Genomic DNA, 24,167 nt, shown 5'->3' with positions numbered 1-24,167 from the left:
ACTCAAAATGGATGAAAGACCTAAATGTTAGACAGAAATCCATCAAAATCCTTGAGGAGAACACATGCAGCAATCTCTTCGACCTCGGCCGCAGCAACTTCTTCCTCGACACATTGCCAAAGTCAAGGGAAGCAAGGACAAAAATGAACTATTGGGACTTCATCAAGATAAAAAGCTTTTGCACAGCAAAGGAAACAGTCAACAAAACCAAAAGACAAACCAGCAGAATGGGAGAAGATATTTGCAAATGACATATCAGATAAAGGGCTAGTATCCAAAATCTATAAAGAACTTATTAAACTCAACACCCAAGGAACAAATAATCCAATCAAGAAATGGGCAGAAGACGTGAACAGACATTTCTGCAAAGAAGACATCCAAATGGCCAAGAGACACATGAAAAAGTGCTCAACAACACTTGGCATCAGGGAAATACAAATCAAAACCACAATGAGATACCACCTCACACCAGTCAGAATGGCTAAAATTAACAAATCAGGAAATGAAAGTTGTTGGTGAGGATGCAGAGAGGGGGAACCCTCCTACACTACTGGTGGGATTGCAAGTTGTTGCAGCCACTCTGGGTAACAGTATGGATGTTCCTCAAAAAGTTGAAAATAGAGCTACCCTACGACCCAGCAATTGCACTACTGGGTATTTACCCCAAAGATACAAACAGAGTGATCCGAAGGGGCACCTGCACCCTAATGTTTAAAGCAGCAATGTCCACAATAGCCAAACTATGGAAATAGCCCAGCTGTCCATCGACAGATTAACGGACAAAGAAGATGTGGTATATATACACAATGGAATATTATGCAGCCATCAAAAAATTGAAATCTTGCCATTTGCAATGACGTGGATGGAACTAGAGGGTATTATGCTAAGCGAAATAAGTCAATCAGAGAAAGACAACTATCAAATGACCTCATTGATATGTGGAATTTGAGAAACAAGGCAGAGGATCATAGAGAAAGAGAGGAAAAACGAAACAAGATGAAACCAGAGAGGGAGACAAACCATAAGAAACTCTTAATCTCAGGAAACAAACTGAGGGTTGCTGGAGCGGAGGGGCGGTGTGAGGGATGGGGTGACTGGGTGATGGACATTGGGGAGGGTATGTGTTGTTGTGAGCACTGTGTATTGTTTAAGACTGATGAATCACAGATCTGTACCCTGAAACAATACATTTATAAGTTAATTAAAAAATAAAAAATTAAAAAATTAAACAATGGAAGAAAAAATTGAGTGTAGGGAAAAAAAGAAATTAATCAGGTAAGTGATTAAATACATCTAACACAGAAAATCACAAGATACAAAATTATTCTAACCAGACTAGGTTAGGCATAGTAGGAAAAGAGCAGAAAAAGGTTTTGTTTTCAAGAAGAGAACATTCAGAAGCTCTTCTAGAAGAGTGGAGTAAGAACCTCTAAAAATCCGCTCCTCCATAAAAGCAAAGAGAATACTAGCAAAAATGGTCAAAATCAGCTTTTTCAGAACTCTGGAAATGAAAGGCTTCCAACAACTCAAGGGATATCAAATCAAGAAAATGACTGACTTTCAGTAAGAACAGCATGCTTTATGGCATTTTTAATTTGCCTCACTCCAAGAACCCTTTCTCCAACTCCGTGGCAACCTTGACAATTACCACCTTCACAACCCTTGTAGCTATGAAAACCAACAGCCTGACAACAGCTCGAAAGGGCAGAACAGGTTTGGAGCTCCTCAAAAAGTCCCATTCACGGGGTCTCTCTTCATTTGACCTGACTCAGAGCTAGCTCAGTGAGAAACCCTAACCACCGGTCAATTTTTGTAAATAGCAGCAAGTGTTTAACATCGCAGCTGCCTATAGCAGTTGAGGCAAACAAGAGGCATGACAATAAACTAAAACTCGGGGGAATGAGATGCCCATGGTGGAGCTTTGAAAAGCTCTAACACATTATTGGGGATCTAGAATGCCATGTGCATGTACAGGGTTCTGTGAATCCCCAAGCAAGATCTGAGAAAAACCTAATCTCTCATGTCTGGCTGACACTGAGGCTCTGTGCAAGCTGGAAGTTAAGATTAAGACAGACGTATGGGGCATCTGGGTGGCTCAGTCGTTAAGTGTCTCCCTTCGGCTCACGGCGTGATCCCGGCATTCTGGGATCGAGCCCCACATCAGGCTCCTCCGCTGGAAGCCTGCTTCTTCCTCTCCCACTCCCCCTGCTTGTGGTTCCCTCTCTCGCTGGCTGTCTCTATCTCTGTCAAATAAATAAAAACTCCTTAAAAAAAAAAAGAGAGACTTATAAAGTGCCAGAGCACTGAAAGTGTGCCCCAATACCATACATCCATTCATGCACACGTGTGTGCTCACACACACGTGCACACACACACACAGCCCCTTGACACTCAGAGAGAGATTTACAGGTTCAAGGTAGTTAAGCTCTTTCTAATCATTAGCAGACTTAGCTCACCCAATAGAGACCTACCACACATGACAAAGAACACACACTTTACAGAACTCGCCCAGGAAAGTCACTAAACAAACAGCAACAACACATCCTAGGGGATAGAAGAATCTGATTTCCAGAGTTGCTCAGCAGGGAGTCTGCTTCTCCCTCTTTCTCTGCCCTTCCCCCTGCTCGTGTTCTCTCTTTTGCTCACCCTCTTTCTCTCCGAATAAATAAAATCTTAAAAAAAAAAAAAAGAGGGGCACCTGGGTGGCTCAGTCGTTAAGCGTCTGCCTTCAGCTCAGGGCGTGATCCCGGGGTCCTGGGATCGAGCCCCACATCGGGCTCCTCCACTGGGAGCCTGCTTCGTCCTCTCCCACTCCCCCTGCTTGTGCTCCCTCTCTCGCTGGCTGTCTCTCTCTCTGTCAAATAAATAAGTAAAACCTTTAAAAAAAAAAAAAAAAAAAAAAGAATGACAAGCAAAAAAAAAAATTATATTATTTATTTGAGAGAGAGAAGCAGAGGAAGAGGAATCTCCAGCAGACTCCATACTGAATGCAGAGCCTGACATGAGGCTTGATCTCACGACCCTGAGATCATGACCTGAGCAGAAACCAAGAGTCAGATGCTCAACAAACTAAGCCACCCAGATGCCCCTCAAAAATTCTATATCCAGCAAAACTACCCTTTAAAAGTAGAAATAGACACATAGATCAATAGAATAGAGAGTTCAGAAATAAGCCCACACTTATATAGTCAATTAATCTATGATAAAAGAGGTAAGAGCGACACTTGGGTGGCTCAGTTGGTTAAAGGTCTTCCTTCAGCTCAGGTTGTGATCTCAGGGTCCTGGGATCAAGCCCTACATCCAGCTCCCTGCTTAGCAGGGAGCTTGCTCCTCCTTCTGCCCCTCCCCCTGCTCATGCTTTCCCTCTCTCTCTCTCTCTCAACTAAATAAAAAAAAATTTTTTTAAAAAGCATAGGAATATTCAATGGGGAAAAGACAATCTTCAACAAATAGTGCTGGGAAAATTGGACAGCTACATGCAAAAAAACGAAACTGCACCACTTCTTATACCATACACAAAAATAAACTCAAAATGGATTAAGGACCTAAATATGAGACCTAAAACCATAAAGCCCCTAAAAGAAAACATAGGCAGTAATCTGTCTGATATAGGCTTTAGCAACATTTTTCTAGATATGTCTCCTGAAGCGAGGGAAACAACAGCAAAAATAAACTGGGACTACACTAAAATAAAAAGCTTTTGCACAGTGAAGGAAACCATCAACAAAATGAAAAGGCAACCTACTGCACGGGAGAAGATATTTGCAAATGATATATAAGTGGTTAATAGCCAAAATGTAAGAATTTATACAACTGTCAAAAAAAAAAAAAAAAGAACTTATGCAACTCAACACTTTAAAAAATGGGCAGAGGACCTAAACATTTTTCCGAGGAAGACATACAGATGGCCAACAGACATGTGAAAAGATGCTCAACATGACTAATCACTAGGGAAATGCAAACCAAATCCACAATGAGATTATCATGTTACACCAGTCAAAATGGCTTGTATCAAAAAGACAGGAAATAACAAACGTTGGTGAGGACGTGGAGAAAAAGGGACCCTTATACACCGTTGCTGGCAAAGTAAACTGATGCAGTCACTGTGGAAAACAGTATGAAAGTTCTTCAAAAAATTAAAAGTAGAAATACCATACAACCCAAATTTACCCAAAGGGGAAAAAAACTCTAATTTGAAGATATGTGCACCCATATGTTTACTGCAGCATTATTTACAATAGCCAAGATGTGGAAGCAACCTAAGAGTCCATCCATCAATAGATGAATGGATAAAGAAGATGTGAGATACATACACACACACACACACACACACACACACACACGCACACACAATGGAATACTGCTGAGCCATAAAAAAGAATGAAATCTTGCCATCTGCAACAACATGGATGGACCTACAGGGTACTCTGCTAAGTGAAATGAGTCAGACAGAGAAAAACAAATACCATACGATTTCACTTATATGTGGAATCTAAAAAACAAAACAAATGAACAAATCAACAAAGTAGAAACAGACCCATCAATACAGGGAACAAACTGGTGGTTGCCAGAGGGGAGGGAGACTGGGGGATGGGCAAAAAGGGGCGAATGGGAGAGAAAGGTACAGGTTTCCAATTATGGAATGAATAAATCATGGGGATGAAAGGTACAGCTCAAGGACGGAGTCAATAGTATTGTAGCAGCATTGTATGGTGACAGACTGTAGTTACACTTGTGCTTAGGAGAATATAACATATAGAGCTGTTGAATCACTACGCTGTACACCTAAAACTCATATAACGCTGTGTTTCAACATTACTTTAAAATTTTTTTTAAAAAGTAAAAGATGAATTAAAACAGTCCTCAGTAAACAAAATAGAGAATTCATCACTAGCAGAAATACCCTGAAGGAAATACCCTGAAGGAAATACCAAAGGGAATCCCTCAGGGGTTGATGGAAGAAGGTGGCTGGGGGATGGGCTAAATGGGTGATGGGGATTAAGGAGGCCACTTGTTATGATGAGCACTGGGTGTTATATGTAAGGGATGAATTCTGAATTCTACTCCTGAAACCAATATCACACTGTATGCTAACAGCTGGAATTTAAATAAAAATTTGGGGGGGAAAAAAAAGGAAGGAGTCCTTCAAGGTTAAATAAAAAGATACTAGAAATTAACTTGAATACATATGAAAAAATAAAGAGTACTGGTAAAGGTTAACTATATATAGGTCAATATAAAAACAGTATAAAATGTATTTTTGTTTATAACTCTTTTCTTCTCCTATCTGATTTAAAAGACAACTGCATATAGCGATAATTACCAAGCTGTATAGATGGGTTTATAATGTATAACAATGGAATATGTATTATAATAACAGAAAGAAAGGGGAAGGGAAGAAGCTATATTGGAACAAAGTTTGTGAATCCTATTGAAATTAAATTGGTATCAATCCAAACTAGATTATTTTAAATTAAGATGTTAATTATAATCCCTAGGGAATCACTCAAAAAACAACTCAAAAAGTATAGTAAAAGAAACAAGAAGATTAATGTCTATTTAATATAAAAGAAGACAATACGGAGAAATACTGGAATAAAAAAATACCTAAGACATATAGAAAACATATAGCAACAAGGCAGACATAAATCTTTTATCAGTAATTACATTAAAGTCAAATGGCCTGAAACTGTAGTCTTCACATGAAAATACTAAAAATGTGGCTTACTTTTAGTTTTTATTGCCAAACTTTCCATGACATTCAAGACAAATAAAAGTATTATGACCCAGATGTACTTGATTTTTTAAAAACTATGAATGTAAAATTCCAGGCATACACAAAAGTAGAAAGAATAGTATGATGAGCTCCATATACTCCTATTTACATTAATCATTAACTTTTGGCTATCCTCATTTCATCCCTACTCTCAACCCAGTTTCCTCTATCCTGCATTGGATTATTTTTGAAGCAAATCTCAAATATCATTTCAGCAGAAATAAATAATCCGGGAGCGCCTGGATGGCTCAGTTGGTTAAGTGTCCAACTCTTAATTTTGGCTCAGGTCAGGATCTCAAGGGCATGAGATGGAGCCCCTCTGTGGGATCCATGCTGGGGGTAGAGCCTGCTTAAGATTTTCTCTCTCCCTCTGTCCATCCCCTCCCCCCATCTCACACACACCTTCTCTCTCTCTAAAAAAACAAATAAAATAAAAATAAATAATCTGCATTCATTAGAAATAATCTGCATTTTGAAAAATTAAGATACAGTCATTCTATAATTACAGTAAAAGGGTAGATATATTAGCAGCAGCAAATAGTAAATCTAGGATTATTTTTTTTTTAAAGATTTTATTTATTTAATTGAGAGTGACAGAGAGCAAGAGAGAGAGAGTGTGTGTGCACACAAGTGGCGGTGAGGGGCAGGGGGAGAGGGAGAAGCAAACTCCCTCTGAGCAGGGAGCTGGATACGGGGCTTGATCCCAGGACTCTGAGATCATGACCTGAGCAGAAGATGCCTAACCGACTAAGTCACGCAGGCGCCTTCTAAGATAACTTTTAAAAGCAATGTTATACGGGGCGCCTGGGTGGCACAGCGGTTAAGCGTCTGCCTTCGGCTCAGGGCGTGATCCCGGCGTTACGGGAATCGAGCCCCACGTCAGGCTCCTCTGCTGGGAGCCTGCTTCTTCCTCTCCCACTCCCCCTGCTTGTGTCCCCTCTCTCACTGACTGTCTCTATCTCTGTCAAATAAATAAATAAAATCTTTAAAAAAAAAAAAAAGCAATGTTATACATTTAGCAAAATTCCTAAAGATATTTTAGAAATGTAAACAAAGCTCTTTCCTTTTTTTTTTTTTTTAAGATTTATTTGAGAGAGAAAGAGGGAGTGAGAGAGAGAGCACGAGTTGGGGGGGAGGCAGGGAGAAAAAGCCTCCTGGCTGAGCAGGGTGCCAGACACAGAACTCCATCCCAGGACCCCAGGATCATGACCTGAGCAGAAGGCAGATGCTTAACTGACTGAGCCACCCAGGCGGCCCTAAACAAAGCTCTTTTCAATATAGCTTTTATTCCAATCTCTTGTTTTTTACCTGTCTCTCTCCTCAGGATTCCATCCTACTTTTGACCAACCTAGTAAGGTTTTATCTGAAGATTCACTTTTTCTTGTCAAAGATTCATGGTTATTCAAAATCTGTTCCAATAGTCTTACATTTCCTGCAATAAAAGAAACATAGTACCATTTTTCAAGCACTAATTCATTTCTTTTTTATATAATAGCTCACATATATTTGTAGTCGATTAGCTTCCTAGGATGATTATCTATGTACTCAATTCAATCTGTAATGTAAGTTTTAAATACACTCATCAAATAAAACCAAATATTTATAACTCATGAAAACTATACTGGTAAAATTTTAGGCCTGAATTTATTTCCATCACGTAAAAAAGGAATTTGATGAAACATGTCATCATCACAAAGCCCAGTAAATTGCATGATTTTTATCAATAGTTAAAGGGAAGTTTGACTGTTTCTTTACAGCAACTGTTAGTTAAATCTCCCCTTTAACCTCATCTTTAACGAGGTTACATAATAACCTTTATATTCAGGTGAGGTTGGTTTGTTTATTAAAGATTTTAGTATCCTTAAAACTCTTTATTTTTTATTTATTTATTTTTTTTAAGAGTAAGAGCAGATAACTTTTATTTTAGCATGAATGGGCCAGGCACTATTCTACACATTAAAACTCTTTAAATGCATACAAAATAAGACTCAAATGCATTTAAGTGATTCCAAGAATAAAAGCTTATACTTAACACTTTCACTTACTTTTACTAGAAGGGCTTTAAGGGTCTGTAACAAATTATTACTTCAGGTCACTTATAGAAATTCTTGTTCCCTATTAAACAGTTAAACTGTAACACTTTTTTCCAACCGAACACAATAATAAATGTTAAATTTCTCTGAGTTTTACTATTGAAATTCATACCTAAAAACAATATAAGGAAACATGCTCTAAAATGATCAGTCTTACCTTTAGCAAAGCATTATTTTTTATTAATAACAAAACTTGTTCATTAAAGGTTTAAGTAATAACCTATAGAAAATAATCAGAATAATTATAACTATATTAATCTAAACAAGCTTGATTTGCCCAGTAAGTATCATTTAAAGAAAAATACTAAAAACAACACAGATCCTACGTTAGTTACTACTAGGCACAGAAGAGAATAATAAATCAGGGGTATGGAAATCTGTTCCTAATTTGAGGTAGTCCTAATAAAAGTAGTAAATGCTAGTTATGATTGCTCTATTACCTGTATGACCTGACATCTCCATATTTTCTTTTTCTTCTTTAGGATTTTCCCTCTTTGATATTTTATCATCCTTTGAAACAGGTATAGGAGCAAACCTGCGAGGTGCTGGTGTCTCCAATGGAGATTTCTGTTTATCAAAACCCGTATCTTCAACCTCTCTAGAAGGTGCTTTAATAGAAAACAACAACAAAAAAAAAAATTCAACTTATTTAAAAAAAAAACAAATTTAATTTGTAGAGTGTTACTCTTCCCTATATTTTAGAAATGAAACTAAAATTATATAGGATATACAAATTAACAAGTACATAGAAATAACTCTACCCTCACCAGAAATCAAAATATAGGCTATAAAAATTTTATACTTACAGCTAATAAACAAGAAAGAAAATCAATATGACAATATTCAGTGCTATTTAAGCTGTGGTGAAAATGGTATAGCCAGACACTACTCATGGCAATGAAAACTAATAAAACCATTTGGCACTAAGTATAGGAAGTCTTAAAATTTTTATATATTTTGATCTAGTAATCTTACTCTTGGGAATTTATCCTAAGGAAATAACCTAGAAGAAAGAAAACATTAAATATATGATGATTTTATCACAGTATTATTTATAAAGAAAAAACCCTAAAATCTGCCTAAATGCCCAATACTAGGAAAAACGCCTAACAAGTAAATTGTGACTATCCTTTCATCATTAAAAATTAATATTATGGGGGCACCTGGGTGGCTCAGTCAGTTAAGTGTCTGCCTTCAGCTCAGGTCATGATCCCAGAGTCCTGGGATCGAGCACTGCACCTGCTTGGAGGGGAGTCTGCTTGTCTGCCTCTCCCCTCCCCCCTCACTTGTGCTTTCTTGCTCACTCTCTCTCTCAAATAAATAAATAAAATCTTTTAAAAATTGATATTATGAAGATAATTATGTAAAACATGGGAAATACTTTTGATATGCTAGTAAACAAGCAGTACAAAATTATATTTATGCTAAATTGCAGTACATAAAAATAATATATGCCTAAGAAAAAGTATTGAAAAATAAAAAGTTTAACTGGTGGAAGTTTAAATTTACTCATTTTTCCCTTTTATTTCTTTTACTGTCACTAAGACATACAAGGAAACCAATTCAGTATACAACCAATAAAACATACATTTTTTTCCTTAAAATTCAAATCTAAAAAAACAAAATTATGAGCAAATAAGTCTTCAAAACTGAGTATGATATAAGTGTCCACTTCTATTGAAAGCATATGGCTGGGTCATACTGAACCCTGAGTTGTGGCTGCAGCTCTGACAAACTCACCCTCAAGTCAGGTAACCCAGAGCAGACAAGTCATAACTTTCCTGTGCTTCATCTTCCTCCCTTTTCAACTTAAAAATTGATTCATGCCACTTTCACAACAGTTTTGTAAGGACCACTCATTTGTGGAAAGACATAAAGCAACTTACAAGTATAAGGATGCTTCAATATGTCTATAATACAACAATGGTCTAACAAATCAAACGTTGGAGATATTGTACTACATGGATCTGGATATAATTAAAGGGATAGCCCTTGATTTTCATTAATTCATTCAATAATTTGGAAACACATTTATTCATTTGGGTTTTTGCTTTTTTTTTTTTTTTTTAAGTAGGCTCCACACCCAGCGTGGAGCCCAGTGTGGGTCTTGAACTTACAACCCTGAGATCAAGACCTGAGCTGAGATCAAGAGTTGGACACTCAACTGACTGAGTCACCAGGCGCTCCATTTATTCATTCATTTTAAATTCCGAAGGTTTAATACAAAAACATTATGCATTCCTTTGTTACTATAAACAAAGATTTTAAGAATTCTATTAAAATAGGTAAATTTACACTACTAACTAAAAATAATTAGAAATAGTTTATTACTGTACTCAGGCCATTTCTCTCCTCACAGAATCAAGAAGAGTGGAAAGTACACAGTTTGTCAGAGAATTGGAAAATTGATTACAAGCATTGATACTAAGATGAGCAAAATTTTTCTAAACTTGTAAGTGCTTCTGACAACTTATGAAGGTTATTTATTAAAACCATAAAGTGGGACATGATCCCTAACTAGACTTAACAAGTCTTGAAACGACCTAAAAATTACTTAACCCAAAAGAAGAACTAATTTTATAAAAACAAAAACTTAGTCTTCTACTATCTAATAAACAAGTTTTGGCTGACATACTGTAAAGACAATTCATAGCTAACATTTTTCATTCACAGAGAACTACATATTTTTACCTTGTTTGGAAGCAAATGTGTTCTGTGAAGATAAATTACTGCTACCAAGATTAGGGAAGTCTGGTTTTACAGAATACTTTTCCATCACTCTAGAAGGGGGTGGAGGAACAGGCTGAAAACCACTGGTCTTGAGCGCAGCACTAATGAAATGAGTCTGGAAGACATACAATTATTTTATTTATTTCAAATAACATTTAAAAGAGTTAGATGACAACCTACATTGAAATTTATTAGAAGACTTGAAAACAACGTATTAGATTTAACACATACATACATTACACGTAATTATCCACTGTACCAGTGATGCCACTGGGTTAAGCCTGGCTTAGTGGTGTGACCTTGATCATTTTATTTAGCCATTCTAAACCTTGGTTTCTTCCCTCCCACTTCAGAGATGGCCTGGGGACCAGTGAGGGATGCTAGGAGATGACCAAAAAGAAGGGGTCCTACTCCTAGACCTCTACTTCAACCAGAGAACTTCAAACCAAAACTTCTCCTCTTTTACATCCTGGATGATTTTGTTTGAAGGAAAGCATTAAAAAACATTGCTAAGAGGCACTCAACTTTGTAGCAGCAATAATATATATGCATTTAGATACAAATGAGAGCTAAAATGACAACAATTTTCAGCACCATTTATTAAAGTATCTGGAATGTATATGTATCTTACCTAATAAAACTGATTTCAAAAGAGAGTCTTATACGAGGGTAAAGGAAAGCCTAAAAATATTCACAGTTTTACAGAAGTCTTAAAAATGTGTAGAGTTCTCTCCACATAAAACAGATGGGACAGACTCAAACAAATTTCATTTCATTACTCATTTATTGAACTACTAATATACCTAATATGTCACTAAAATTTCAACTTTCCCTGTAATCATAAGCTTTATAAGATGTCTGCATTAGAAAAGATTCCGTTCTTCCAAACTCAGAAAGACAATGAATAATGGGTTTATTTATGAAAAAAAATGGATAAATGGCAGGCAGGCATATAGGACAAATAGGACCCTCTTCTGAAGAAATCAATGTGTTTTTCAAATGTGTCATCTCCTTTTACCCTGAAGAAAAAAAAAATAAAATGTTTTCTAGGTAAAGAAATCAAGGCTCAGAAAAGGGTAGTTATTTGTAGACTGGGGACCGGCACTCTGACAGACCCACTTCTAGCTTCTCATGAGATACCATTCTGCACGTTCTATTTCAGTTGTGCATGGAGTACCTACTAAAACCTTACTTTGTATGGCCATAACCATTCCAATAAAAATACTAACCTCAACCACATGGAAAGCTCAAGCCAAGTTCTATTAAGAGAGTTTTAAGAATTACAGCATATTAGTGTTCGCTCTGTGATAACATACTGAGCTATAATAAGCTCATTTTTATGTATTTTTCTGAATGTTATATTTTAATTTTTTAAAGTTTTAAAGTTGCACATTAATTAGAAAAAAAATAAAAGCAAATTAAAACCAATGCATTTATAATGCTGGTCACTCACTCATTCCAAAAAAAGAAAAAAAAAGTATAATGAGTACCTGAGTGCTTGCTACTCTCCCAGGACTTGGAAATTCCAAAATAAGTAGGAAACTGTACTACCAGTTCCTTCTAAAGGTAACTTTTCTTTTTATAATAGCCCAGTGCCTCATATTCAAAAGGCAATTAAAAGTGTTTATGCTTTTAATTAACTAAGTGCAGAAGCACTATGTATACCAAATGGTTCTCATCTCATCAGAATCATTAGAGCTTTCTACTCCCAGGCCGCATCTCAGACCTGCTGTCTGAATCTCTGAGAGGTACGAGCGTAGGATTTTTATAAGGCTCTTCATGTGATTGTGATGCTCGTTCTCAGGCTAACAACCACTGATGTAAACAAGTCACTACAATGCAATATTAGCCCTTTCAAAATGGTATGAATAGAAATACCACAAAGAAGGAAAAGCCAACTCCATGGAAATGGCTTATAGAATTAATGATATGTGAACTAGAATGTGCAGGGAGAGGTCTCTACATGCAGAGGAAGAATAATGAACTCAAAAATCTTTTACAATGTAATGAGCTACTGCAATTGTCAACGAATATTAGCTTAGGGATTCAAGTGATAAAAGACCATGGGATGTGTCCTGGCTTTATTATAGATACCTGAATATCTATTTGTTGCTGTTGTAATTTTTCAAGATGCCTAATGTGCTGCTCCATAAACACATTCATTTGCTTTTCATGATCATGACAGTGTAGTTTCTCATGTTTATTCTGAATGCTTGTTTGCTGCTCTGTAACACGTTGTAACTGTTTATCAGCCTCCTGTAACTTATTGAGTAATTCTGTAACAGAATTGACTTTTGCTTCCAAATCACTCTGCACCTAAAACAATAAAATACCAAAAGACATAAAAAATACGCTCAATTACTACAAAGGTTGTTTAAAATGAATGATGATAAAAATGATCAAATTAGATTTTTATCCTCTAAATCTCTGATTTTATACTTTTTAGAATCACAGAAATAAAAAGCAGAAGATAGTTATCCTTAAGTAGATTTGCTTCTCTCATTAATAACACATTTGCAACAAAGAATTGTTATAATGCAGAAATATAAGACTTCATTGGTAATTAAAAAGAAGTAAATAACAAAACAAATTAGCTTTTGATACTCCATTAATCTCAGACTGAATTAGATCAGCAGCCTGGAGTCCCAGTCTTAGGTTGGCCACTTATTAGCTCTGGGACCTGTGCCTACTTTGAACCTGTTTCTCAGTTTTCCAACTGCAAACTGAGGGGTGGCACAGACGATCTCTGAGTTCCTTTCTAGTTCTAAAATAAAGACGACCCGTTGTCCAAGGTTGCCCAGGACTCAGGGTTCCCTGGATGCAATATTTTCAGGGCTGAAACCAGGCAGTCCTAGGTTCCCTAGCATTATCACAGCAAGGAGGGGGTACATCTCAACTCCTGAGAGGTAATATAGAAGCACGAACAGGAAACTTCAAATTGAGAGCGACTAGAATGACCCTAGTCTACAGCTGCATACAACCATTTATAGACTCAGTTCCTAATAAGTATTTTTACATTTTACAAAGAAACTGCAAATATCTGGGGAGAAAATTGTACTTTTATCAGCGGGGCTGCCGTAGCAATGGCAGCTGCAGTTGCTGCGGCCACAGTTGTAGCTGAATCAACTCCACTGGGTGAAATTCTCGTCTCCTGAGTAGCAGCGTCCTTTTCTGGGCCTGCATCTTCTAAAAGCTGTACCTTTACTTCCTTAAAAACAGGCATGTTTTGAGCTCTGTAAATGAAAAAGGAACACAAATACATTCAGTAAGCCACACTGAGCCATTTCAAGAAGCACCTGCAGTGATAATCTGCTGACGGTGGGTTTTCTTGATTTTTTAAAAAATTAAATCACTTGGTTTTCCGTATCAGGATCTAATCAGTCATTAGGTTAATGAAATCTATGAAAGGTCACTAGCCACTACAGAAATAAGAAGATAATTCCTGGAAGGCTGTGATATTTCAGAAAGTAAGACTCGCACATATGAAAAAGACGTGGGCACAATTACAAAGACATATAATCAAGAAGTACAAATGTAAAACATGCAGAAAATGTTCTAAGAATGCAAGTACCAAGTTTCACTTCCAAAGGAAGATAACCCAAGAGAAATTGTTAAAACTGCTAAAAAATTTTGTGCTTTTAAATTCTAGCTCATTTAGATTTAATAAATGTCACAGAGTTTGTTAAAACAGGGCATAAAACACAGGTTGAAGCAGCCTGGATTAAAAATGAGAGCAAATGCATACATATTTACAATGAGGAGTTTAACTAAGTAAATACTAAGAAAAAAGAGAAAAAAAGACTCAATTTTGTTATATATTTGCCCTAAAACAAAACAGAACAAAACAAAAAAACCACCACTAACAAAAACAATGAAAGGAACCAGCTAAAACTGCAGAGTCCCTAGGTAAGTCTAAGTAAGATCTGATGGAATACCCTCCATGTTTAGCTGCTGGATTCCTAAGACCCAGAGCAGCTCTTAAACTCACTCCTCTTTGATATTTCCTCATTTCTACTAAGAGCATCATTTTTCTCTGTCTCAAAATTTTGAAGTTATCTTGAATGACTTTTCCATTCTCCACTTAACTTTTCACACCTAACTGAGTCACCAAGTTTTGTCAATTATTTCATCACAATTGCAGGAATGGTGTCACAGAACTACAGAGGCAAGGGGAACCCAAGAGGCCACCTATCCTAACTTCCTAATTTGACTGATGAAGAAACTGAGGTCCACAGAGATAACAGGATTGACTTGACCAAAGTCACAGACCCAGTAAGGCACAGTTGGCTTATGATTCCTAGAGATCCTCCCACAACACCTAGCTCTCTCAGAATAGTACTTTTCCCTTCATGCTTCTGCCGAAGGAAGGAAGGAAGGAAGGAAGGAAGGAAGGAAGGAAGGAAAGAAAAGAAAAGAAAGAAAACTTCACCATCTCTCTCTCTTTTTTTTTTTTAAGATTTTATTTATTTATTTGATAGAGACACAGTGAAAGAGGGAACACAAGCAGGGGTAGTGGGAGAGGAAGAAGCAAGCTCGACACAGCGAGAGAGGGAACACAAGCAGGGGTAGTGGGAGAGGAAGAAGCAGGCTCCCAGCAGAGGAGCCTGATGCGGGACTCGATCTCAGGGATCTAGGATCACGCCCTGAGCCGAAGGCAGACACTTAACGACTGAGCCACCCAGGTGCCCCAAACTTCACCATCTCTTGCCAACTATTTCATTCTTGCAGATTTTACTTGTTCAGAAACTTCCCAAACACATTTCTCCACCATTCAAAAATCTAAAATTGTTCCTTCGAGACAACTGAGTAAGCTAAGTTCTTATTTGACCATGCACACACACCGTCCTCTGTCCTTGCCCTAGCTTCCTATGTACACCGATTACTTAACAGACAGGTTCTCAGGAGTCACACTCCTACTCACTGGCTACACCACACCCTTCCAACAGCTGACTCCAGGCTTTTTCTCATTGTTCTCTCAACCTTCTTCCACTCAACTTACTATATATCCTTCTCCTTCTTTAAGATCCAACACAAGCCTTTTTCAATAAACCTATCTTTAAACACTTCCAATTGATCTCGCCCTTCAATGACTCCTTTTGCTTTTACTGCCTATAATACACAACTGAGGTTTAGAAGCAGCCCCCTCCCATGGTTTAAATGTCTGTACAGAACAGCTTCATAATATACTAAATGCAATGCTGCTTCCTATCACAGTTCTAATCATTCATTCTTTCATATATGTCCATATTCTCTCCCCAACTAAGCTCTAAGCAACCTGGGTTGGTGGGTAGGGGGCAGGGAAGGGGGATTTCTTTTATGCCAAACAGCAACTAAGGGAGAATTAAGCACAACAGGCACTCATTATATATCTAACTGATTAAGTGGCATATTAAGAAAATATAATTCAGACATTCCTATCTTGCAGTATTCCTCTCCAAAGTCTGAACGTGAGTTAACCTCTAAGATCGATCATTCTACATGAATACATTAAGTTGACCAACAAGGGAAATAACATTGTAAAACTAGACATCAACTTAATAGGCTTTTAAATTTTATTTTTTTCCAATTAAATGCTCAATGTAACAAATATTATATATATATAAATGCTCAATATAACAAATATACACTTAGAAGTGTAAAGAACTGGGAAAATATACAACTCTCTCATTCAGAAAAATTATTTCTTCTTTTTTTTTTTTAGAATTTTTCTTATTCTTAAATCCTCTGAAACTGGCAATTAGACCAACACTATGCAGAAACTGCCCTCATCAAAGCCAGTAATAATTTTTGCTTAATTCAATGGATATTTTTCAGTCCTTATCTTTCTTTACCTCTGAGTAGCCTATCAAACTTAGAACTTCATTCCCCTTGGCTTTGTTAACACGAAACCTCTCCGTCTCTGGATAAACTGAGTAGCACTTAGAAGCTTGCTTGCTTTTCTGCATAGCTCTTAAAGGTTTGGTTTTCTTAATGTCCTACTCTATGCCATCTTTCTTTTAACTCTCACTGAGTCACTTCAACTGTTCCCAGAGGTCAGACTACCATTTATATACTACTTCTAAACATCTAGATTCCTAGCTTAGACTTTTTGTGAATTTGACCTTTATATTCAATTTCCTACTGGACATTTTCTACCTTGATATCTCATAGATACCTCAAACCCCTGCATATGTCCAAAATGAAATTTATTCCAAGAATTCTTTCCCAAGGATTTCCTTTCTCAGCAAATACTACAACTGACCATGCATTTATACAAGCCAAAAATCTGGGATTCATCTTTAGCTCCCTCTTCTCTCAGATCAAATCATCAATTCTGTCAATTCTATCTCTATCTTCCAAAACTGTCTACTCCTCTCCAAACCAGCATGATTCCCACCCTCATTCCACCACCCTCCAATGTACTGAGGACCAACTGAATCCCTCTCAAAGAGATCACCCCCAAATTTGTAGCCAGTTGGTTTCCTGGACTATAGTCCAGTCCTCTCCCAATTCATCTTTTGAGATTGCTATCTGAATGAGCCCTTTAAGAAATATACATCATACTTTAACATTTTAAGATGATTTGCCCTTCCTCTCCTTTAAAGAAGTTTGTAACCTAGCCCCTTGCTTCCTCTCCATCCACATGTAAGGATATCCTACACTCTTTTAGATACTCTGGCCAGATTCTTCATTACTCAGACTCTGGTCTATTACTTTTTATTAGTATAGCTTTAGAGCTATACTAACCTAGTTAGTATAGTTTGTAGCTAGTTTGTAACCTAGCCCCTTGCTTCCTCTCCATCCACATGTAAGGATATCCTACCCTCTTTTAGATACTCTGGCCAGATTCTTCATTACTCAGACTCTGGTCTATTACTTTTTATTAGTATAGCTTTAGAGCATATTATATCAAATAGGACAAATTTTCCATCACTCTAGTTTTTCCCCCAAAATTAGCTATTCTGTGTGTATTCTCTATGTATGTATTCTGAACCATATATATATATGTATATATATATATACATATATATATATATATATATTCTCCCCCCCTCAACTGTATGTCCTTCCAGGTGAATTTTAGAATCACTTTGCCAAATTCCATCTACCATTCTCTAAAAACAATAAATTCAAGTGACACTGACTACAGCAAAATCTCTTGAGACATAGACTGTCTTTTAACCCAACATGAGAGTCATTTTCATGTTTCTGATTCAATTATTCTCTACATTGCAATCACCTTCTCAAGACCCTTCCTCGTTTGTTTTTAATTCTGTTCATTCATGCTGAAATGGGGAGAGAGGGGCAGTTTCACAGTTACCTCTCACTGTCCATTTGTTTATGAACAACTTCTCCCTCCCTGATCTGAGAGTTCTGAGAGGTCTCAGAGATTTCCATTCAGAGAGCTCTGACTTGGAAGGCAAGTTGGTAAGCAGGTCACCTGCATGGAAGCAGTACTCATTTTCGGTCCAAATGAGTCAGATGTAATCTGCAATTTTTGGTTAACTGCAGAATTTGAGAGACTGTGCCACTCCTCATGTCATTACTTTTGCTTTCTCTTATATATTTATAAACCCCAGCATACAATTTACCATCCAAATTCCTCTCCTAACTGCCATATCACATATTGGGAATTGTAGGCTGAACAAAGGTAAAAAAGAAAAATATGATGAGGCCAAACTACCAGCTCTTAAACTCTAGCTGGCTCGGATCACAGCCTTGTGATTTAGAGACAGTACTTATTTTTGTTAGTCCAATGCTTCCCAGAGTGTAATATGTTTGTCACAGACAATTGTAGGTGGAAAAAAAATTTTTGTATTTTAATAGTTGTATATTATTTTAATTGTTTTATTTAAAAAATGATTTTCCATTTACTGAAGTAATATAAAATTTCCTTTTTGAATAAAATGAGAGTTCAAGATTAAGTAAAAACTTTACTTATTTTATAAGGGGACTTCCAGACTGCTCAAGTTCGGGAGCAGAATACATTTAATCTAAGAATGATCTCATCCCATCTCTGCTAATGATAAAAATAATAAAAATTGCCTCCAGAGTAGTGGAGACACATGCTTATCATGGTGCTGTTGTTAGGGTTTTGTATTTCATTGATATGTAAGATAACTTGGGAGGGACAATTTAGATAGAGTAGTAGCCATGGTCTCCCTTCATTACACCCAGATGCTAATCTTGTCCCTTTCTTAAATCTTGACCAGGAAAAGTCTAAATGTCCTTAGATAGTAAATAATAAGTATTATGTATTTGGAACTACTTGACCATTGTTACAAGTAGTATAGTGAAGTGATTAAGAGAGAAAACTCTAAAGGCAAACTGCCTAGGTCTGAATCCCAGCCCAGTGAATACTTGCTAAATGACCTTGGGAAAATCAATCTCTGTGGGCCTCAATTTCCTCATCTATAAAATGGGGATTCTATAAAATTGGGATGTGATGGAATCTACTTCATTGGATTTTGTGAGTATTAAATGAGTTAATGCATATGAAGTCCTGAGAACAGTACCTCTTCTATAATAACTGTTCACAGCTATTGAGTATTTTATACATATCCAGCACTATGAAAAATGCTTTACACATATTTCACACATTGAAAAGAAGGTTTTTCCTACATCCAAAGTTTAAGTGAAGCTAATTTTAGAGAACCATATAAAAACATAAGAAATGGCCCCCTATTTTCTGTAAATGAAACTTACTTTTGCTTTAAAACTGCTCTTAGAGCATCCTTCTGTCCCATGGTGTACCGAGAAATAAAGATGTCATTTGCTGCAAAATTAAGACACAAAATATATATCAGATTCCTAAAAATTTGTTAAATTTTAATAAGCTATCCCAAAACAGCTTTTTAAACGAAGAGAATGTTTAGGAATTCAGCAATAAGATTTCTCAATTTAAAAAAACGCAAGGAACTGGGGCACTAGGGTGGCCCAAAGAGTTAAGCATCCAACCCTTTTGATTTCAGCTCAGGTCATGATCTCAGGGTTGTGAGACCGAGTCTTGCGACAAGCTCTGCACTGGGCATAGAGCCTGCCTGAAGTTCTCTCTCTCCCTCTCCCTCTGCCTTTCCCCCTCCTCCCTCTCTTTAAAAAGAAGTGCAAGGAACAAATTAAATGATCAAATAATAATTGTCATAACCCTAGACCCTAGGGGGAAAAAAGTATCAAAAACACCTGGGGCTAAATTGGAGACATTCTGCTCAAACTCAAAAGAGAAAACTGCTTAGATAAAAGTAAAACTACATTAAAAAGTCACTAAATAAATTTCCTCAAATCATATTTTTAATCTACTATCTTAACAAAGACTACTCAATACTTGAATTCAGAGTTTATGAATTTTTTTATAAATATTTAACACCAAACTTATGGAACAGGTTAGTAATAATAAAATTACCTTTATGATTGCAAATCTTTTTCTGGATTTTAAAGATTCCATTAATAGCTTAATTTGGAAAGAAAAACTAATTAAAATGAAATAATCAAAATAATAAGAAAAAAACTATGTCTGTTTAATAAATGTCTTTTAAAAGATCAATGAATGTCTTAAAATGTAAAAATCTAAAATCCTATCCTTACAAAGAAAACCCTGACACATAAAACATAAATGAACTACGAAGACATGTTAAGTGAAATAAGTCAATCATAAAACTAGACCTGGGGGGAGATGGAGAGTTAGTATTTAATGAGCACAGAGTTTCGACTGGGGAAGATAAAAAAGGTCTGGAAATGGATGGTGGTGATACCTGCATAGTGTGAATATACTAATACCACAGAACTATGCACTTAAAGTGGTAAATTTTCTTATGTATATTTTACCACAGTAAAAAAAAAAAATCTATTCTTTTACCTTTTTTTCTGTTGCTATCTTCCAGTTTATCCAAAGGCGATCCTTGCACTGCAACATCTTTAGAAAAATCCTTTGGGATATGAAAGGAAAAATGAAAGGCTAAAAAACATTTATGATTTATTACTTACCAAGTACCATTTACTAGCTATGTGACTATTGTGTTCCACGAGGTCAGTACTGTATGCTTTTATATCCTTAATTCCCAGAACCACTACAATGCTTAGGTATCTTGAAGGTACTCAAAGATTTGTTGAATGAGTGAGTAAATGAACAAGCAAACAATTGCGGCCCTGAAATTCAGACTCAAATCTCAATTTGCCACTTCTAGCAGAGCAAGTCACATAACAGAATCATGTAACAATACAGTTGCTACAGTTTAGTGTGAAAATCTGATTCATTTTGAATCAAGTGGAGTGCATAAGGATGGTCAACACATGGCACAACATCACAAACAGAGAATTCTTTATTGCTGAGCTCAAAATGCAGTCTCAGATGGTTTCTCTATAGGCAAACAGCTTTCTGCTCACATGTGTAACCCTAGATTTCATTTCTAAGATTCTATTCAGTGCTAAGACACTATGACGTTTTAAGTACTAGGTTCATTCAACATTGCTCTTCACCTTCCTTAGACACACCTCTTTTTTTTTTTTCCCTGCTAAATCAGAAAAGGGTAAAGAGAAAATCATAAAAGGAAGGTGATCAGGCTATCCCCTGACAAACAAGTGTTAACTTCCTAAAAACAGTCAATGAGACTAACAATACAATAAAATGCATTTGGGACATTAATACAAAGACCTCCTACAAATGAGTAAGAAAAAGTACAGCATATAAATACGTAACTTACAAAAGAATAAAGATGGCAATATACACGGAAAAAATGTTCCCGTCAGTAATAATACAATACAAAATAAAACAAGATGCTTTCTTTACCTATCAAAATGGCAAAGTGTTTTTGTTGTTGTTGTTGTTGTTTTGTCTAATTCTAATGTCTTGTATTGTTAAAGTTAGGAGAAAATAATATCACTAATTCCGCTCATGATCTTGCTGAAGAATGTATACCGATATAGTCTTTCCAGAGGTAATCATATAATAGCATAACCATCTGGGAAATTATTTAGATAGTGGAATTCAAATACCATTAATTATTAAATAAGGCGTACCCAAAAAAGAAACAAAAACACCAACCCAAAGGCTAAGCATTTACGCAAGGACCAAGTACAGCATATAATTACACATTTTTATTGTGAATTTTTTGCAAAGTTGGTAAGTGAACAGTTTTCATTCTTAGCTTACCAGCTTCAATTTTCAAGATATTATATTATGACACTCTCTTAAGACTTGTTAAATTGACAATCTATAGTCAACATTATGATTAGTGGTCAAAATCTAATTAGACTGCATGAACGAAATGTATTTTTTCATCAAATATTTTCAGCATTATAAAGATCTAGATGAGAATGTCATGTTACTGTTTCTTAAAGACCCCTCAAAAAAACCACATAAAAGACCTTACAATAGCTTGAATGACATATAATCACACCTCACTTTTTAAAAATGATGTTACTGTTTCTTTACCTTCCCTAACAGTATGTTAAGTCTCTGGTCTAGAACACCATTTCCTTAGGTAACAGCAGAGTTTCTTTTCCATAACAATATTTCTCTCAGTGTTCAACATCTTAGTAATAAGTACTTTTGATTCTACAGAAGACTTTTTATTTAGTGTCTCAAATACTGTTCACGTCACAATTGTATGTAAAATATTTTTCTTGATAAGTGAAATTTAAGCAAAAATAAGGCCTGTCGTTCATCAAACATAATTTAAGAACATATTACTCAACAATACTGAAAAGTTTAACATGAAAATAATTAAGAATTCTATTGCTTACACTTTCTGACACAATAGAATTTTCCAGTGGAAGCTGCCGATAGTTTCTAGCAGAAGTCAAGTCTGATGAACCTAACAAAGCAAAGGAATCAATTTTAGTGATTTTAAAATCAGAACCGTATTTTTAGAAACTGTACAGGCATGACTCAAGAACTATAAACTCCATATTAATGCAAAACCTAACCTAAACTAGAAGCCACTTTTCATGCAAAAAGTTTAAACTGTAATTAAAATATATCCTGATGAAGGTTTTACAGCTGGTATTTTGGAAAATAAGGATCAACACTGACAAGCGAGATAAATGTTTTAAAGTAAATCATTACAATGTTGGATTTGGACAAACTATGGACAGAATCATTTTCCAGGAATAAAATATGTACATGATATAAAAGCAGGCCTTTATTATGCCGCACCCCCCCAAAAGCAGTGTTATATACGCATTTTTTTTTGTTTTTGCACATATATTCATTAATTTGATGCTTCTGATCATTAACGAAATGGGCAACGCATACGTTTTCTTCATTTTTACTGGAGAGACAGGTTAAGTGAATTGGAACATGGAAGCCATCAAAAGGCAGAGTTATGCTTTCCTACTATGCCAAACTGAATAACACTATCCAAACAGAAGGTAGAGCGTTTGGTAAAAAGCCCTACTGATGTACAATAAACACATCATACTAGTTACGTGCGTCCATCATAGATGTGAACAAGAAACATGTGCAAAAACCACACAAAGAAAAAGCACAGAAGTGTTTCATTCATTCCACCTATTCGACATGATTCGATTAGACGGTGCTAGCCATTTTCCCAGGAATAAGGGTCAGCTTTCAAACATCTATACAAACTAGATGTATCTTATGTTTGAGAATTTAAACATTAAAAATCCTCTAAATTTTGAAACGCAAAAAACGAAATGAAAATAAAGACTAAACATTTACAAAAGTTAAAGCTATTCAGAGTCACATACCACGTAACGTTCCATTCAAGCTAGCCTCGGTTCTAACAGGAAGACGTTTATTTGCAGGCAACGCTGGAGGAACACAGGGCAACTCATCTTTCAGCAAAGCCAAATTACCTCCCTGATTTGGAGAAACTACCTCACGAAGTCTCCTCGCTGGTATTTTAACCCTTTTTTTCTTTTCCGGGCTAACCTCAGAGCCTTTCATACTATTGGTAACAAAATTAGTCCCACAGTTCTGAATAGAAGAATTTCTTCTGGGTCCATTAAACTTCAGAACAAAATTTTCACCGCTTTGAGGACTTGAGGGAGAAAGAACGAGGGAGGAGTATGATAAAGAAAATGTGAATTTCAAGTGATTTTAAAACATACAGTCAACAACCTTTAAATAAAACGATGTCTAAACTGACTATCCACAAAGCTAGAAATTTCAATTTGGTATTTAATCCAAAATTAGAGACAACTTGAACATCATATTTACCCATTAATCCCACTCAGTCCATTAACGCACACGCCAATGAATCTGAGAATGGGGATGACAAAAGAATGGCCGCATGAGCAATAATAACCTTAACAACACAGAGCACCCCCAAAGCCAAGAGCTGGCAGTGCAAAACCAAACAGATGTGGAGGCGGGGTTGAGATCTGTTGAGAAGCAGGAGTCAAGCACGTAAAACTGAAATGCTTTTTTTTAAAATCACCCATATAAGAAGCTTAATAGCTTTCTTCAGCCAAAGAGTCTTACACATCCCTCCAGATGCAACCATCGGACACCTAAATTCACCCCTCTGCGTCTCCCGAACGCTCGGCAACCCCGCAATCACAGGTATAACCTAACAGCAGCTTCAGTTACCCGCGAGTCAACACCCACTTCTCTTTAAGTCGGCCCTTGA

General features: G+C 36.3%; 1 protein-coding gene across 8 annotated transcripts in view; it reads right to left on the bottom strand.

Annotated features, from left to right (window-relative positions):
• The window catches only part of KIAA0586 (KIAA0586 ortholog), a 120,149-nt gene extending 95,999 nt beyond the window's left edge, over positions 1–24,150 (bottom strand). For 3 of the 8 annotated variants that reach the window (XM_034642398.1, XM_034642399.1, XM_034642402.1), the window contains exons 1-9: positions 23,284–24,121; positions 22,318–22,388; positions 20,432–20,501; positions 19,285–19,354; positions 13,658–13,832; positions 12,694–12,915; positions 10,561–10,714; positions 8,310–8,477; positions 7,085–7,208 (exon numbers count right to left, since the gene is read on the bottom strand). In XM_034642398.1, the coding sequence (XP_034498289.1) occupies positions 7,085–7,208; positions 8,310–8,477; positions 10,561–10,714; positions 12,694–12,915; positions 13,658–13,832; positions 19,285–19,354; positions 20,432–20,501; positions 22,318–22,388; positions 23,284–23,482 (1,253 nt within the window). In that variant the 5' untranslated portion in view covers positions 23,483–24,121. Of the gene's footprint in view, positions 1–7,084; positions 7,209–8,309; positions 8,478–10,560; positions 10,715–12,693; positions 12,916–13,657; positions 13,833–19,284; positions 19,355–20,431; positions 20,502–22,317; positions 22,389–23,283 lie in introns of all 8 variants that reach the window. The other 5 variants (XM_034642401.1, XM_034642397.1, XM_034642396.1 and 2 more) reach the window with 5 other exon arrangements.
• Between the last annotated feature and the right edge of the window lie 17 nt (positions 24,151–24,167).

The sequence above is a fragment of the Ailuropoda melanoleuca genome, chromosome 14 (genome assembly GCF_002007445.2).
Source record: "Ailuropoda melanoleuca isolate Jingjing chromosome 14, ASM200744v2, whole genome shotgun sequence".
Classification (NCBI taxonomy): domain Eukaryota; kingdom Metazoa; phylum Chordata; class Mammalia; order Carnivora; family Ursidae; genus Ailuropoda; species Ailuropoda melanoleuca.
This window is presented reverse-complemented; position numbering and strand designations above follow the sequence as displayed.